Consider the following 17,985-nt stretch of genomic DNA (forward strand, 5'->3'; position numbering starts at 1 on the left):
TAATTGGAATTAAGTGTTTGTTGTGTCTGTATCAATTTACTCAAAATTTGAAACATATCCAATTCCAAATTTCTGTCCATTGTTCTTGAATTCTACAGATTTGATATCTTGTAGATGAGGATTACTTTGTTCATGTACCAAACGGTATTTACCAAAGTCTATATATATGTCTTGGCACATATCCAGTTTTGATTGAGTATTTACTCAGCGATGCAATCATAGTTAACAAAGCCGAGACCAGTCTTGTCTCCAATAGGCTTCGTGACTCCTACATCTCAGTTACCAGAACAGAGGACTTATTCCATGTCTGAATCAGTTCAGTCAGCCTCAAATTTTCTGATTTTAACTACTGACTTTCAACTTGTAACTTGTCATTTTCAGCCTTGAGCTTAGTAATTCTTCCTTTAGGTTGATCTTCTCAACCGACTGTTCCCAACTTGGCTCAATTGAGGTTTCTGGCAGATCATTTTGCTTTTCTTTGACTTTCTCAAACGCTAAGCACAGTCTTTGGGACTCATCAGCTATTTCGTGCAGTGCATTGACTAACTCTTTTTGTGTAAATTCATTTGAGTTAAAGTCAAATAATTGTCCACTAGTAGAAGGTTGATTGGATGTTTGTTCATTGATGGGATATTGATCATCATGAGTCATGAAGCAACTGTCTTTATCATCATCAGTGAAACTTGGGGATCTATCTGAGCAACCGGGTTCTTCAATAGGTTTAATCAATGGGCTCCCGCTCTCTTTAGTCTTTATCACTTCATTGCTTAGCTTGATAAACTGCTGCCAGAGATTCTTAGTCGTAGAACATGTCTCAACATCTTGGCTGTGCAGTTATCCACAGTTGTGTAACAGAGACTCTTGGTGATCTCTCTCAAAATAGCCATTTAAAATATGTTCAGAGACGATAAGGAACCTCGCTCTGATACCACTTGATAGGATCAGGTAGAAGGGGTGTGAGAACTTCCTAAACTAAATGTACTGTAGCAGTTGACCCCTGTCGATGCTAAACTGAGTTCAGTTTAGGCAGTTCAACTGAACTACTTCCTTTATCGTATGTCGATATTAATTGGAAAAAAAATAGTATGTGCAAAAAGATACCAACTAACAGGTTAGAACTAAAATCAAATGACCAGATTGAATTTGTATGTAAATAAGTATGCTCGACTAAATTAAGAATGAGACTGGAAAGTAAGAACACAAATAATTGTTTATGGATGTTCGGAGCTAAGTTCTCCTACGTCATCCTTTCTTCCACCTCGAAAGGATTCACTCTAGAAGACTTTGACTATTACAACTCTTTGCAACATCCTGATCCAAGATTAGGGATTACTCAACTGCCTATCTCAGAACTCCTAGATTCAACCTCAAAACTCAACCCTCGACTGATTCTTGCTACAACAGTAGTGTTTGGACAGTTCACTAAACTGATCTATTAAAAATTATGTAGATTGATAACCTTAGGCACAATGTGATCCTATACTTGATCAAATATATATATGTGTGTGTGCTTGATCAGTTTGCTTCAGTTTAAGCTCTTGATTTGCATAGAGTTGTTGCGTGAAAGTTTCTCTATGTAAGTATATACACAATTATTTTCCAATATATATGTATCTTGTTGTTGTTACTGACATTCATCTTCTTTATATAGGCATGGATTGTAATGGCTCTTTCAATTCAAATAGTATCTATGCTGCAACATCGTACTATTCCGTTATGAAGGTAAACTTTGGCTGCAACTCTACGACGTCAGTTGTGTATGAGAAACTTTATTTGCAAGAGGTGGAATGATGTTTGTGGGTTCAGTCTTGGTCGTGGTAGACTGTTCAGTTAGTCCTCTAAATTGAAAATGCAGTTGTTTTGGTAAACTCAGTATGGTTGTTTTGACCAATTTATGAATTCAGTTAGGCTCTTGGTCAAAGTCAACTCATTTTAGGTAACACTTCAGTCTTGGTGTAAGCGTGTCCAGTTCATGTCTTCAGTTTGGTTATTGGACAAAAACAGTTTATCTAGATATTTTGCTTTCGTTTTTTCAACACCGAAAACTTGAAATATTCGAACACCCTCAAACTCAAGAGAACAACCCATCACCAGAATTTTAGCTTAAGCCCCTTGACCCATCGGAGTATACACAGCTAACACAACGTCTAAGGAAACATAATGCAACTTATTTCTCTTGGAAAACATGACAGAAATAAAATAATGCAATTCTCATGTATCAGTAAAGCATATGCAGGTACACCACATAATAGAAAAGTACCTGCGATCACACGCTCGCTCTCAGCATTGGCTTGATCCGGGTTAAGGGAAAAAACCTGACCTTGGACTCGTGGAAGCAATATAGAAGTACCATGCGGCGCTGGTGACTGGCGCGGCTGAATAGAAGTCTGAGATACACTTCCAGAAACTCCTCGGGTGAGAGAATCCTTCCTTATATGCCCTATCTAGCCACAAATAAAACAGGCATCGGATGCCTTACAACACTCCTCTGTCGGATGCTCCCTCCCCAGTGAGCACAATGCCCCTCATTCTTCTTATTGCAAAAACAGAACACACCAATGGTACTAGAAGAAGAAGACGTAGAACTTTTCTTCTTGAACGACTGAACCAACGGGCCAAGAGAGCCACCAAAATGGGAAGAACAAATTTTTTTTAAAAAAATATTCTATGTCTAACGGAAACTGTTCACAAGAAACTCATAATAAGTCAGATCATCACAAACTCTGACCCAGTGGAAAATATCTTGGTTTAGAACCTGCAAGAAGTTTTCATACTTTACCTTAGAACTAACACCAGTGTGTGGAAAAAAGGCCAACAGTTCGATGAATTTCTAGTTGTACTCGTTAGTAGTCATGGTCCTCTGCTTTAGATTCTGCAACTCACTCAACTTTTCTTTGTAGAGAGCTGGAGAAAAATGCAACTTCAAAAAAGCCTTGCGGAAATCAGCCCATAGAACCTAACCCTGCTCGTGGATTAATTGGATAGACGCTGTAGTAATACGTATCCAAAATTAATGGTTAATGGATAATTAATCAAATGATCATGTTTAGATTAAATAAAATATGATTAAAGAAGCCTCAGATAAGTCTAATGACTTCAGAAATGGACTCAGAATGATCGGAAATGGCCTGAAGGGATATCCAGGATCGGACGATTCATTGGACGATCGGACGTTCTGTTCTGGTAGGGCTGACGTCATTCGTGATGTCAGCAAAGTAACGTCATCTCTTACGAATGTGATGGGACATCGAACGCTCCAATGAGCGATCGGATGCTACGATGGCGGGAACAGACGTTCCGTTCTGCGTCTATAAGTAGATGTGTCGAGGCTCATTTACAATCGCTCATTCCTCTCTTCTCTCTCTCGTTCTTAGCCCTTTCTTGTCAGATCTAGGGATTTTTAGGCGTCCTATTGGGAATCCGGAAGTAGCGGAGCGATCCCGGCATCGTAGCAGAGTTGTGCCTAAGTTTTGAGGCAGTCGCCATCAACGGGCTGACGACAGACGCAGGTATAACTATGGTCTCCTTAAATTATTTAGGAATATGCAATAGCTTAGTTAATTTTTTTAGAGCTTAAATAATGATGCATGAGTATTTGCATTGTAGAGCTGATGATAGGGTTGGAACCTAGAGTGAGACTGCTAGGACTACTTTTAGTGAGGTACGTAAGTACTGACTGAGATGACCAACATGATATATGATATATGTGTTGCATGAGTATGTGTTATGTGTTTTACCATGTTTTACGGCTTTAGCACATGCATGATTTTACACTGGACTGCATCTGGTATCATGTGAGGCATGACAGTTTTCATCGGTGATGAGTTACTCTTTATGGATTCGTGTCTGGGGACCCTCAGCCCCTGGTTTTGCTATCACTAGAAGTGGCCACGAAGGTGGAGTGGATGCTATATTTGATAGGGGAATATAAGAGTACCCTGCGGAGTCCCTCTATTAGCACGGTACTGTGTATTCATGGCGCCTTGAGCTTATTGTTTTAACCCTTGTTTTAAAGTCATTTATGTGCTGCATATATTTTATATATCATTTCTTCTATACTGAGCGTAGTCGCGTACGTCCAGTATTTTTTTGTATGTCTGGACACCCCATTCAAGGGATAGGTGCAAGTGCAGGTAGTGCGCCCAGTAGCTTGGAGAGACCAGCGATCAGTAAAGACATCAGGATTAGCTGTAGGTTTTATTTGCCTTTAGGGGTTAATTATTCGATTGGGTTGTATATCGAATTTGTTTAGTCGGTTGTATTCCTCCGACCAGCATTTATTTAAGTCTTCCGCAGCGAATTATTTTAATTGCATGCTTAATTATGCTCTAACTCTGATTGGGTAGTGGATCTGGGTTGGGTTGCTACAAACGCGGATCTCCACCACTTCAGAGAACGTCTCTCCAAGAGAAATACTGCATCCTCTATCTTCTGCTCCTCGGAATAGTCAAAGGCACGAAATAAACTCTATATCCGCTCAAGAGAATCCTCAGCAACATCAGGCGTCTCGCATCCAAGCAAGGGTTTTTCTCCCATCTGCAGGAACCTGTGCATCTCAAAATGACGGTGACCCCCACGATGATGGTGATGTCCATGGTGATTTCTCTGGCCATCCCCTTGCCCCCAATGACCAACACTACCCTCGCTTTGATCGTCTCTATCGGCCATCTGAAAATAGCAACACACATCAAATCCCAAAAACATTCTAAGTCTCAAATATCGTGCATGCTCTGATACCATAAATCTAGTGATCTCATCCGAATCACCACTTGTGTAAACACTCATGCATGCAATTAACTTAAAAGAAAACTTAATCAAATCAATAAGGCAAAATAAAGTGTAATCAGGTTTATAATGAAAATCGACGGGATACAACAAGCACTAAAATCCAAAAATGATATAAAAAATGCTATATGCCCCCAATAGAAAAAAAACCTCCAAGTGGTCACTGGCCTTGCACCTAACAAAGCCTCGATCCTCCTGTCTCGTCCAACCTGAGACATGTCCCATCAAGATAAAACCAAGGGCATGAGTGACTAACACCCAATACAAAAAGTAAGAGTATACAAACTGATATGATGCATGTAAAAAATGACGTGACTGGGTAACTAGTCAACTATCAAATCCTGCTCAGACTATGCGTCAATCAGTGAGTAGTAAGTACTATCTAGGAATCTGATCGTGGAGTAGCTAACACACTCATCTAGATCACTGTAGCCTCGGTCTCCATCATCGCGGTAGCTCCCGGGGTCAGACCAATACAAAGGTGTAGGACTGAGCGACCCTACTCGAAATACTATCTCGAAGGAGATATAACTCAACATGAATATGCACATGCATCATAAAAATAGTAAAATATCTATCATGAAACATAAAATGAAACATATAAGAATGCATACTCGCTGACAATCTCAGACAACAATTACGTGCCTCTATCCAACAAGTCGAGTACTATCAAGGTCTATAGTCAAAGCCTACAGTAGTGATTATCATATCACTTTTAAATATTTAAAATTTTTAACTAAGCTAATAGATATTTCTATGATCTAATAGGGATCTCGAACTATATATGTGTCCATTGTCAGCCCTTTGATGTCGAAGGGTTCACCTCTTGGGCATGGTTCCGTTGATATCCTGGGAGCGCCTCGCTATCGCCCGACCCTCGATAAAACGACTAAAACCCTCAATATAGGTTGTAAGGGAATGAAAACACTGAATTGGCACTTAAAATATGAGGCTCATATAGCCTATTTATAGGTGGAGTTCGGACATTCCGAACCCTACATGGTTGCCACGTTTCAAACTGCTGACTTCGGAAGCTTCGAACTATGACTTCGGATCTTCCGATATCTTTCATGCAGTCACGTCTCTAATTTATCTTGACACCTAAGTGAACAGCTGATTTCGGACCTTCTGAACCCTCGATCGGTACTTTCGATCTTTCACTTGTCTATGTACTATTGACACATCACTATTTGCATGGCCTAGCTATTGACCGGACCTTTTGATCTATGTTCGGACCTTACAAACTCTTCCTTTGCATCCGAAATCGACACTGAACATTTCGGTGCTTTCGATCTATACTACGGACCTTCCGAAATCTTCGGTTGTTTCGAAGCCTTGATTTTTAGTTCTGAACTTAATTTAACACGTGATTTTCTTGATTAGCGATCCTTTAATCATGCTAATTATTTTATTGACTTAAATGGTGTTCGAGTTACTACAAAATAAATATTATTTTAATTTTATACATACAGTATTGATATTTTAGTGTAAAATATACTTCTTAATCACAAACAATATATATATTGAATAAAAAAAATTTCAACCTACTTATTTGGTAGAAAGAACTGAATTTAATTTTTTTTTATAGAAATATAATCAAAAATTTCACATCAATAAAATTAAACAATTATAAAATGTAAAAATCTATGCAATTTTTGACGTTTGAATTTAATGAATTAAAAATACAGACAATAGAGCTGGATAGGGGAAATAAGAATTTATACCTTGTAAATTGGTTTACATTAAAATCTAGTTTTTTAATCAGTCCAGAATGAGTATTAGTATAATCATCTTTGTTTTTCACTTTAATTAGTTATTTTCCCCCAAATAGTTTTTGTTTTCCTCCCATTTTGAACATTTGGTTTAATATGTCAACAGTATCTAGTATGATCATATGGAATTTTACAAAAAAAAAACAAATAATTATTCTAACTAAAATAGTTTACATTTTTTTTAAAATGTTTATTATATACGCGATATATATATTTGTTGAAAGAAGAATCGATCATGTGTGGGTACATATTGGGACCGGATTGAAACCAACATGATTTCAAGAGTTGAACGTGTATACGAAGAAAATGATGCAATTTTCACATTAAATTCCACGAGACTCGGTGGTACCAAATTTCCACACGAAAGAACAAGTCAAACTCTCACCTACATCACTGTTATACTTTTCCTCTCCCGTCCCCGTACATGGCACCTTCTTTTTTTTTTTTTCTTCAGCCATTGCACACAACGAACACCTATAAAACACAATCGCACAAAGCCGCTCAAAATCATCGATCGACCCACCAAGAAAATCGGGAAAATGGATTGCAAAATCTCGATGAACGCTCTCCTTTTTTGTGTCGTATTTCTCTTTGCTTCGTCCAATGCTCAGAACTGCGCCTTCTCATTCGGCAACGAGCGAAATTACGCGACCTGCGTCACTCTCCCTGTATTGAACGCCTTCCTTCACTGGACCTATCACCAGTCGAACCACACAGTTGATTTAGCGTACAGGCACACGCAGGTCACCAGCTCCAATTGGGTTGCGTGGGCGCTGAACCCAAGCGGTGGCGCCATGGCCGGGGCGCAGTGCTTGGTGGCTTTCTCCAACTCTAGTGGTGGTGGTGTTGTTGAGGCATACACCTCTCCCATTCCGATACCCGGTTATAGATCCACGCGGCTGCAGCAGGGCCCGTTGAGCTTCCAGGTCCCCAAGCTTGCCGCAGAATTGGATGGCAACCAGATGACCATCTTCGCTACTGTGGTGCTCCCAAGCGCGGGGACCAATTTTGTCCAAGTTTGGCAACACGGGGATGTGTCGGGGAATAGGCCTCAGATACACCCGCAAACTCCGGACCATCTGGGATCTTCCGGGTCCATAGATTTCTCCAGCGGAGTAACTGTTGACACCGGAGTGGCCAGCGCAGGGTCGAAATTACGCAGGAAAAACGTAATTAATTAAGCAGACATTATTTAATTGTTAACTACTTTCAATCCATTTACGGTGTATGTATGTTTTTATCTGCTGACAGGTTCATGGAGTTGTGAATGTGGTGAGTTGGGGAATTTTGATTCCCATTGGAGCCATGACCGCGAGGTACTTGAAGGTCTTCAAGGCCGCAAATCCGGCGTGGTTTTACCTGCACGCTGCGTGCCAAACTTCGGCGTATATCGTAGGCGTCGCAGGCTGGGCCACAGGCCTCAAACTCGGCAGTGATTCTCCCGGAGTAGTGCATTCCCTTCACAGAAATATCGGAATCACCTTGTTTGCCCTTGGAACACTTCAGGTAATTAATTAATTAATTGTTCATCTATTTTCGTTTTTTCCCCGTAGAAAATCCTAGTGTTTTTTAAACAACAGTATCCTATATACAAAAGTACTGTTTGTACATTAGTTGAAGAGATGAATTTGTTTGTAGGTGTTTGCCCTGCTGTTGAGGCCGAAGCCGGATCATAAATACAGGATCTACTGGAACGTGTACCATATCGGGATTGGATACTCGGTGATCATCCTTAGTATCATAAACATATTCCAAGGATTGGACATCTTGGATCCGGAGAAGAAATGGAAACGAGCCTACATCGGGGTTCTCATCTTTCTTGGAGCCAATGCTGCTATATTGGAAGCTTTTACATGGTTTATTGTGATCAAGAGAAAGAAGCGACCGGATTCTGATAAATACCCGCATACCGTCAACGGTACCAATGGATATGGAGCTTAGTTCCACTTCATTCCCATGAACATTTCTGATCACGTCACTCATGATTATATTCATATTACTACTTAGTCATAATTATCATTATTTTTATACGAGGATTAGGTTACTGCCCCTTTTGTTTTGTGTGTATATGATGATTCACAATATAGATCAGTTATATTGAGATTGTAGAATCTTTTAATATGCCCATTTGATTTACTTTTTTTTTTTTCCGCTATTTTGATTTCACACGTCAAATTTCCCTAGTCAAAATGTTCACAAACCGCGTTCCACATTTCTTATCAATATTTTATTTGTCTATACTTAAAGATTTTAAGGTAATTGACTTATTTATAATTTATTTCATAAATAGGGCACTCTAATTTAATATAGAGTACATATTTTTGTTTTCTTCATAATTTAATCTTTAGGATGCAGAGTTTTTTATTTTTTTCATTGAATTTGAACTTCGAACAATTTTTGTTTGGTAACTTGTGAGTCCTTCACTAAAATATAAAAGAAGACAAGCTAATGGAATGGACCGAACCTAAATTTAAACCAATTTAATCAACTCCAGATTTGAAATTTTAGTCGAGGGGATCAAATCCAAATCAGTCCACTTTTCGAGTTTCGAGCCGACCACAGAAATTAGAAACATATTTCGAATATTAAAAAAAATCGTAAATTAGCAAAAATGGTTTGTATATTTTGTGTTTTGATCACATAAATATTCTAATTTTTTTTTCATGTCCCGAGAAATTTCGATGTTTGGAACCCTTCCCTTGAACAGGCGCTTCAGCTTAAGTAGCTGCTGCGGGCCCCCAGCGGTGCCAGTAAAATAAAAGGGGGATCCCGGATCCGGTTAGTGAAACATACGGAGACATCACAGATCCTTCTATGGGGGCGCTGTCAGCATAAAAATATTGGGCAAGCCCTGCCAAAAATATTGGTTTCTCTTTACACATGTTGGACTCGAACTGTCAATTCTCACACTAATATCGGATACTATAAAAATTTGGGCTATAGAGGCCCTTTAAGGCCTCATGGTGCAGAGTGTGCAGTAAGGTTGAGCCATATCCTATCTCCCTTAGTGAAAAAGTATGGATTAACTCATAGCTACCTTTATAGTGTTGGATAGGCACACATGTTATTCTATTCCTTCATCGAACTCGGGAATAAGCAGGTCGTTGGCATCCTTAACTCATTAGATATGTGGAGCTTTTCTGCATTCCTTCATATGATTCAGGAATGCTCGGCTCGATAGCTCGTAGCTCTAGCTACATAGCTCCTAGTTGTAGATTTTATAGTAAGTTCCATAAAGGGGAAGGATGACAGGCTCTCTTATAGTCTACTATAACCATATAAATAAAGTTTACCGAAAAGAAATTGATCTCATTCTAGCACATCGATATTTCACATATTTTTGGGAACGCGATGCTATAGCATAAGCATTAGCTTCATAGCCTCATTTCTCTAGAAGACTACAGATTCTCACTCCTAACATTCATTCCAAACATATTTGTGTTCTTATTGTTGGGGTTCGTGATTCTGGCAGAGGAGAGCAAAATTTAAAATTTTTAATAAATATACACACAAATATTTATTAGTTGTCGTATGGATGAAATTAATCATTCATAAGGTGTTTTATAATAATTTATTTTTAGTGATAATCGATCGGCACAAACTATTTCGGACATTAAACTGATATAGTTTTTTTTTGTAAATCTGTTGGAATCTTAGTTTTGGTGATTTCAAAATGAACTGCCACGCACTGTAAAACAGGTAGAAGATTTCCAACTGCTCTACAGAATTCTCAAACACTTCAAACTGCTCAAAAGACTTGAGAGAATTTTCGGACTACTTATCTTGTGAATTCCTTATCTTGTAGAAGAAGGGGAGACGTTGAAGCAGTTTGCTTCGAACTTCCATATATCTTGTCTTATTTACTTCAACTGCTCATTTATTTTATTATTTGTAATTACTTAAATATATAAAGATATCACAAAGGCTTTTGGACTGTTTATCCTCACTACTTTAGTATTTCAAACTGCTTTTGAGAATAAAAAAATAGTCTTAATAGTTAACTCTATTAAGACTTCTCGCGAAGAGCTTGAAAAATATTTTGAATTATTATAAGTGTGTATTCAACCCCACCCCCTCAACACACATATTCAATCTTAAATGGTAGTATCAGTGAGGGTTTTTCTTTATTCGTTGATATATTTTATACTCATAATGGAATCTACATTTAACAAAATTTCTATGTTCTCTAAAGAAGATTATGATTGGAAAATTCGCACGCAGGAACATCTGTCAGCACAAAATGATGATATGTGGTATGTTATCACGGATGCTCCCATGAAAATCACCAAATTTAACACCATCGCAGCTATGACGAGTGGTGAAACTCATATTGTTGAGAAACACAAGTTTGAATGGACCACTGAGGACAAAAATAAGACAAATATTGATAACGTGGCCAAAGATATTCTTTACAAAACTTTGGACAAAACTATGTTCAACAAGATCAAGACATGCACAACCGCTAAAGAAATATGGGAAAAACTTATTCAGCTATGCGAAGGAAATGAACAAACCAAGGACAATAAGCTCACAGTGGCAATCCAAAAATATGAAAATATCAAAATGAAGCCTGGAGAAACTACGGCAAAATTTGATGAACGATTCAGCAGTATCATATGTGAAATTATCACCCTAGGTAAGGTTTATTTTAATCGAGAAATTGTTATGAAATTTATTCGTGCTTTGCCCAGAGAATGGGATGTAAAGACTGTAGCAATGAGAGAGTTTAAGGAATTAACTAAAATAGAACTACATGACTTATTCGCTGATCTAAAAGTATATGAGTTTGAACTAAGCATTCGTACTGAAGAAGAACCATCAACTCCTCAACCAGCAAAAGCTTTGGCTGCAACCGTTTTTGCTCCAACAGTCGAAGAAGGATCTGGAAAGAAGACTGTCGAGCAAACCAGTAACGACGCCATGTCTCTCTTTGTAAGAAAATTTTGTAAATTTATGAGAAATAATCAATCTAAATTTTCAAAGCATGTTTATAATTATACTTTCGTACTGAGCGTTCTTAACTCGCGTCCTTGGTTTTTGGTTCTTGACACCCCATTCTACAGAGAAGGGCATAGGTTGAACGGATCGAGAGGTAGTGGTCGTTGAGTCGTGGGTTGTATCCGTATCATGTTTCCGTTTGTGGATTTAAGTATTACCTTTCGATCAGGTTGTATAACAGTTATTGTATGACCTAAAATCTAATCTACTAGTTCGCATGAGTATTATTAAATGAATAATATGACAATTATTTTTAAGTTTAATTGATTTAAATTATTTATTTGATTTAAGTGTTAATAAAATGTTAATAATTTATTTAAATGATTTATTGTACTAACTATTTAATTAATGCTTTTAATTGTTTAAGTTTAATTATTTAAATGATTTTAATTATCTAGCTTGTTTATTTAAAATGACTTGAGTTTATCGGTTAGTTATTTAAATTATTTTAAATGTCTAGCTTATTTATTTAATTTTTTTGAATTGTCTAACTGGTTTTAAAGGTTTTTAATCCACTTGTGTATTTAATTAAAAGACTTTTAAATGTTTATCTAGTTTATTTAAATTATTTTAATTGTTCTGTTTATTATTTAAATATTTTATTTATCAATATGACCTCAAAATGTTTAAGTATTGATTTAAAAGAATTCTTGAGTTTCTGTTATTTCAGAGCCGGCAGGCGGAAGCGGAGTCGTGAGTTATAATTTATTTTTGAGTTTTATGTAGTAAATTTAAGGAAATTTATTAAATTATTATTTTAAGGATTTTTTAGCATCGCAAATTTATTTTAAATCCTTAAAAGTTGAAGAAAGTACATAAAACTTCATTTTAAATAGTTTCGAGTTGTCATAAATATTTTTATTAAATTGTAGAGCTTATTTTATTACATTCCAAAATTTGTATTTTTTTAAAACCCGAAGAATAGATGATATTTCCACTTCATGTATCAATTTTCTATTCTAAGGGGGGTTTAATTAATTTTAGTGAGAGTAGTGTATAAGTTGTTATAAGCTTAGTAGCAACTCTTTTATTTTTTGAAATAGCAACTTTTAGGCTTAAAACTACACACATGTATTTAAAATTTTTGGTCAAAAAATGAAAACCCTAGCACACACCACTACAAGAAAAAGTGGAAACGACAACGGTTTTAATCCGTTGTTGTAGGGGTCGAAAAACCGTTGTACTTTTATGTGTTGTCGTAAGTATAACATACGACAACGGTTTATATCCGTTGTGGATTCCAACATATGACAACAGATATGCAACATTAAATATCTTTTGTGGTACACACCTTTTGACCACGGTTTATAACCGTTGTCTTAAGTTGTCTTCTACGACAGTTATAAACCGTTGTCTATGTTGGCATACCACACCTTTTGACCACGGTTTATAACCGTTGTCTTAAGTTGTCTTCTACGACAGTTATAAACCGTTGTCTATGTTGGCATACCACACCTTTTGACCACGGTTTATAACCGTTGTCTTAAGTTGTATTTTACGATAGTTATAAACCGTTGTCTATGTTGGCATACGACAACAGATTTGCAACACTTTATATCCGTTGTCGTATGTTTAGAAATAACCACATTTTAAAAATGATGTCTTATGTAGGTTACGACAACATATATGCAACTTCTTATATCCGTTGTCGTTTGCTTATTATTCAACCACGTTTTAAAACCGTTGTCGTATGTTATTTTTAACAACAGTTTATAACCATTGTCTTAAATTGCCTTTCCGCAAGAGCTATTATTCACAATGAATTAAAAAACCATTGTCTATTTTAATTAGTGGTATATACCCATACAAAATAAAATATTTACTACATACATAAAATATGTGAAATAATATGTATCTTCAAGTCTCAAAAGCTGTGACATACATCTAAATACTTTTATAGAAATTGTAGCGCTAGTAATTTCGAACCCAACATGTCATGGAAGTTGTACAAAAAATATAGATCTACTTATCTGACCAATTTACAAGTATTTTCGATCATGATTTTCAAAAACAGCTTCTCCTCAATTGTTAAGAGTTCTATCTTGAAACAAAGCGCTTCTCCTCAATTTCCCAAAACAGCAAGTTCATTCCACTTTCCCAAAACAGCAAGTTCATTCCACAGCTTCATGCCCATGCCCGACATGACTTCCAGTCACCCGACAGCCAAAACTACAAGTAACAGCAAATACCAAATAGTGTTACAAGCCAATTACGAAATTATGGAGCAATAATGTCGAAAACAATTATGGATCAATAATGTTGAAAACAAAAATTACATAAGATCCCCAAAAAAAGAAGGGTTAGAAGAACAAATTACCTATGTCAGAATGAAAAAGGCTCTCAGATTTAACTTGGAATGGCTACTCAAGCAACTCCCCATTACAATTCCCAAAAACAGCTTAAAAAATACTGAATCTTTCTGAACAGTAAACATCTCAAAGAAACAGGCCAAAATTCCACAGCCCACCTCAAGATTTTCTTTCCAATCAGTAAATGCAAAAAAAACAACAAACTAGCTTAGCTCACAAGCCCGAATGAACAAAATAAACCACCATTACCATCCCCTGCAACCTTTCTCAATCAGCTGGTTTGATTGGGCTCTTAAGCCGTTCATAGCAGAGTTTAACCTATCTCAACTATTATCTAACGAAAAATTTTTGGTTACGATCAAGCACAAAAAAATTATATATCACAAACCAAATACGATGATATCCTCATTTCGAAATCATCATTTGGAGAACCATTTAAGAAGAACATACACGCTTTATTTTTCTTATCATGATAATCAAATAGACAGTAAAAAATTAAGTTGTGTAACATGGCAGCTAAAAATATTTCAGAGCCACACTAAAACATCCATTGAGTTTGTCGTACCCTGCACCACATCAAGTCTAAAGACTCCCACACACGGTTTCTTCCATGTTTTTTCCTTAGGTGATTATCTCTATTAAATATCAAACTTACATCCCTTTCTTTATGGAATTCAATCAAATAAGGCATCACCCAATCAATCTTAATCGAGACATGTTGCTTAAGTTGCTCATGTTTAATCTAACAACAATCTTTCCATGTGGCCCAAGATACATCACATACAACTCAAACTCTTTCTTTGAAAATTTATCTCGTATCAATAATGCACAATCAATAGGAGACAACATACTACACTTCTTTAAATATGACCAAAATTCAGTACACTTCCAAACCTTATGCACCATCGGGCAAAAAAATATACAATGACTCGTAGATGCTTCATGCACACCGCAAAACAGACAACAAATAGACGTTAATGAACATGACATCCTTTAGCGACGACCCCAGGTGCAGTGGGGCATGTAGCCAATGGACAGTGATCATCGGATTCATCAATTTCAGAGGGAGGAGACAGGGGGACTGTCACTTAGAGAGCCACAGCTCTGGCCTCCATTGACAGGGCCATATTTGAACAAAACTTTGTTTAAAAATGCAAGATTTGAACCAAATTAATCTTGCATATAACCAAATTAAACAAAACACTTAAATACTCTGCCAACCGTCTTGTTATACCACTTCATAATTCAACAAACCTATAATGCACAGCATGCATATGGAAAATATTTTACAAGTTTAGGCAAGACTTGGCCAGTAGAAGTAGCAAATAAGTGGACTCACCAATATTTATTATGTGAGCACAAACGACAAATAGCAACTAAGTGGACTCACCAATATTCTACATGCAAACGACAAAATCATCAGGTCCTGTAGGTCTTGGCATAAACATGCAGCTGGAGATTTAAATCTGATAAGCATAAAACAATACTTAATTCACACTGACAGTCATAGGTAGAGTACCTTATCTGTAAAATTTCCGTTGTTCGTCCATAAATATACGTACCTAGTAATGAATATAATCTTGTATGCATTCCGCCCATTCGGAACGAACTTCATTAATTTATTCCATTGAGTACTCTATTTTCACGAACTTCAAACCACAAATAAATTATATTATTACCCAAATAAATGTAAATGACTTTGGAAAAAAATAACAAAACAATTATTTGAGAAGATTTACTATAGAGGACAGTGAATGCTTTTCACTGTTAACATTTCCTTCAATAATATCTTTCATAAATCTCATCACATAATAACCACATTATTTTGCATCTGGTTGTCGAGGACCCTGTGTAGAAGAAAGCAGAATGTCTCATCTATAAATAATATTTGTAGATGAATCACAAGTAGACATGCATACATACCTTTACTGTTTCCCATATTGCCTGTTTTCTGTCTTTCCTTTCTTTTTTTAGAATTAAACAATTTCAAGCTCCTTCATACATAATATTAACACATTAATGTTGAATCACATAATTAAGTCCTCGATAAAAACAAATATGTACTCACATATTCACTACATATTTCTAGTCTTCATAACGACGATGACTCAGTGGATCCAAAAAATAAACCATCTCTACGTAAGGATCAATAACAGTGAGAATCCAATGAAACCTATGCGTAACAATATATTATTAGTGCATACATTTCCCTAAACAGTTTCCAAAAATCAATTTCATATGATATTATAACATTTGCTTACCCAACATTAACTGGAACCAAAACTAGTTGATTTCTCGATGAACCACTCAACCTATCTGCCAAAACAGTCGCTCTTTCATTGAAGTGTTCAATTTTACCATTTCTGTCAAGGTTGGTCACAAATGGAATGAATTGGATGGTGTGTGGATTCATGAACCTATATTTCTCAACCTTGTTATCACTTTTCATCTTTCTGTAAAGATGCCTGCCATTATCAACAGAAAAATGTTATTATGCTTAATTAATTAAAGTATGTACAACGTATATGCTAAAAAAATTAAGGTATAAAATTTCATGTTAATTGAACACCTACCAAATGTAAACAATCATACAATTGGCAGATACTGGCTCCAACTCATAAAAAGGAATGATGTCTTCAAGGTGCACAAGTAGTTCGTATTCTTCATCAAACAAATCATGATCTAAATTGATTGATATATTATTTTCCTCATCAAGAGCATGCTTGCAGAAAAAATGCAACATATTCAAGGACTTCGGTACATGCGATGCCAAAACAGTACTTGTTTTCTTCACATTTTTCTTCTTTCCATGCTTCTAAAAATTGCAAATGTAGATGTATATGTTAGGTACAGTTCACTAAATTTTATTGGACAAGTTAAGTCCAACTATAATATCATATTTACCTCATCCCGCATCAATACCAAGTGCACAGGCCAAGCCACGTGAGAACCTACAGCATCACCAATAGTATCACATTCATTTGGAATTGGGAATGGCAGCTGTGCTGATTTCTCCACAGCCTCATCAATGGCGATGCGCATACAATTTACGGGCAATGGAACTCCATGAAGTAAGTTACCACCTTCATTGACATGAACAATTGTACCGTATGCAACTACAATATTAGATTCCAGTGTCAACGTAACCAACTTGCCCTATAAAACAAAGTTTCATCATGTTATAAATTGATTCAACTCCCGGGTGACATTCATTCAATTACATAATAACAGTAGCGTAGGCAATACCTGCAAGAAATCGTCTTTGCTCAGAATTTGCATGTCATCATCAATGAAAGTTTCATAATATGGGGCACTCTTTTCTGTTTTGATTTTGTCTTCATTCCTGAGATGTAACTTTACGGAGCAACTACCTTTCTCTTCAATCTCAGAGGCGCATGCACCATTTTTGAACATTTCTTCCAATTTTTTTATGCGTTCGTCTTGATATGCAAGGCGAGTAGATTGTTCTGAAATCAATAGTTTTGCCTCTGACAACTCTTTTTTATGCTGCATCAATAAGTGGCCATCACCAGTAGGCCTCTTCCATAATGTACCAACATTAAAGTAGACAGTTGGAGTTATATGACCTCCAACACCCCCGACACGTCCACCATGCTCTTCTGAATCAAGTACATTTGAAAGGATATCCTTTTTTGACCCTTCAAATTGCAACTTACCATCCCGTTTTTTCTTCACATATTCATCCTGTCAAGCACAAGAAATTATTTTTTTACCAAAAAACAGTTTAGTTGAATAAATACTATTGGATTCATGTACTTATTACATACAATCTTTTCTATTTTCATTTTCAGATCATCTCCTTCAACTTCACCCTCCTTATTCACCCGTCCTTTCTTCCAAATAAGAGCCCGATTGACATCATCATCATCACATAATTCACTTGCCTTCAAACAAGATAAAAAATATCAAATGATTGCCATTGTTATAGAAGATAGGCTATGAAAAAAATACTTACTATTTCATCAGCAAATTGTGCATAACCTTTACGGGAAAGCCGATGTGGGTATATGTTCTGCTTTCTTCTCTTCTTTTGCTCAGCACTTAAGTTCTAGATAATTCTCCACATGTGTTAATGTATCGGTATATATAATAATGACATG

General features: G+C 36.5%; 1 protein-coding gene across 1 annotated transcript; it reads left to right on the forward strand.

The window, feature by feature from the left end:
- Window positions 1-7,016: 7,016 nt before the first annotated feature.
- On the forward strand, window positions 7,017-8,678 carry LOC140881614 (cytochrome b561 and DOMON domain-containing protein At5g47530-like). The gene is made up of 3 exons (XM_073287068.1): window positions 7,017-7,726; window positions 7,809-8,063; window positions 8,196-8,678. The coding sequence occupies exons 1-3, from the start codon at window positions 7,097-7,099 to the stop codon at window positions 8,496-8,498; spliced, it is 1,188 nt and encodes a 395-aa protein (XP_073143169.1). The 5' UTR covers window positions 7,017-7,096; the 3' UTR covers window positions 8,499-8,678.
- Window positions 8,679-17,985: the final 9,307 nt, after the last annotated feature.

This window comes from Henckelia pumila, chromosome 2, assembly GCF_033568475.1.
Source record: "Henckelia pumila isolate YLH828 chromosome 2, ASM3356847v2, whole genome shotgun sequence".
NCBI lineage: Eukaryota > Viridiplantae > Streptophyta > Magnoliopsida > Lamiales > Gesneriaceae > Henckelia > Henckelia pumila.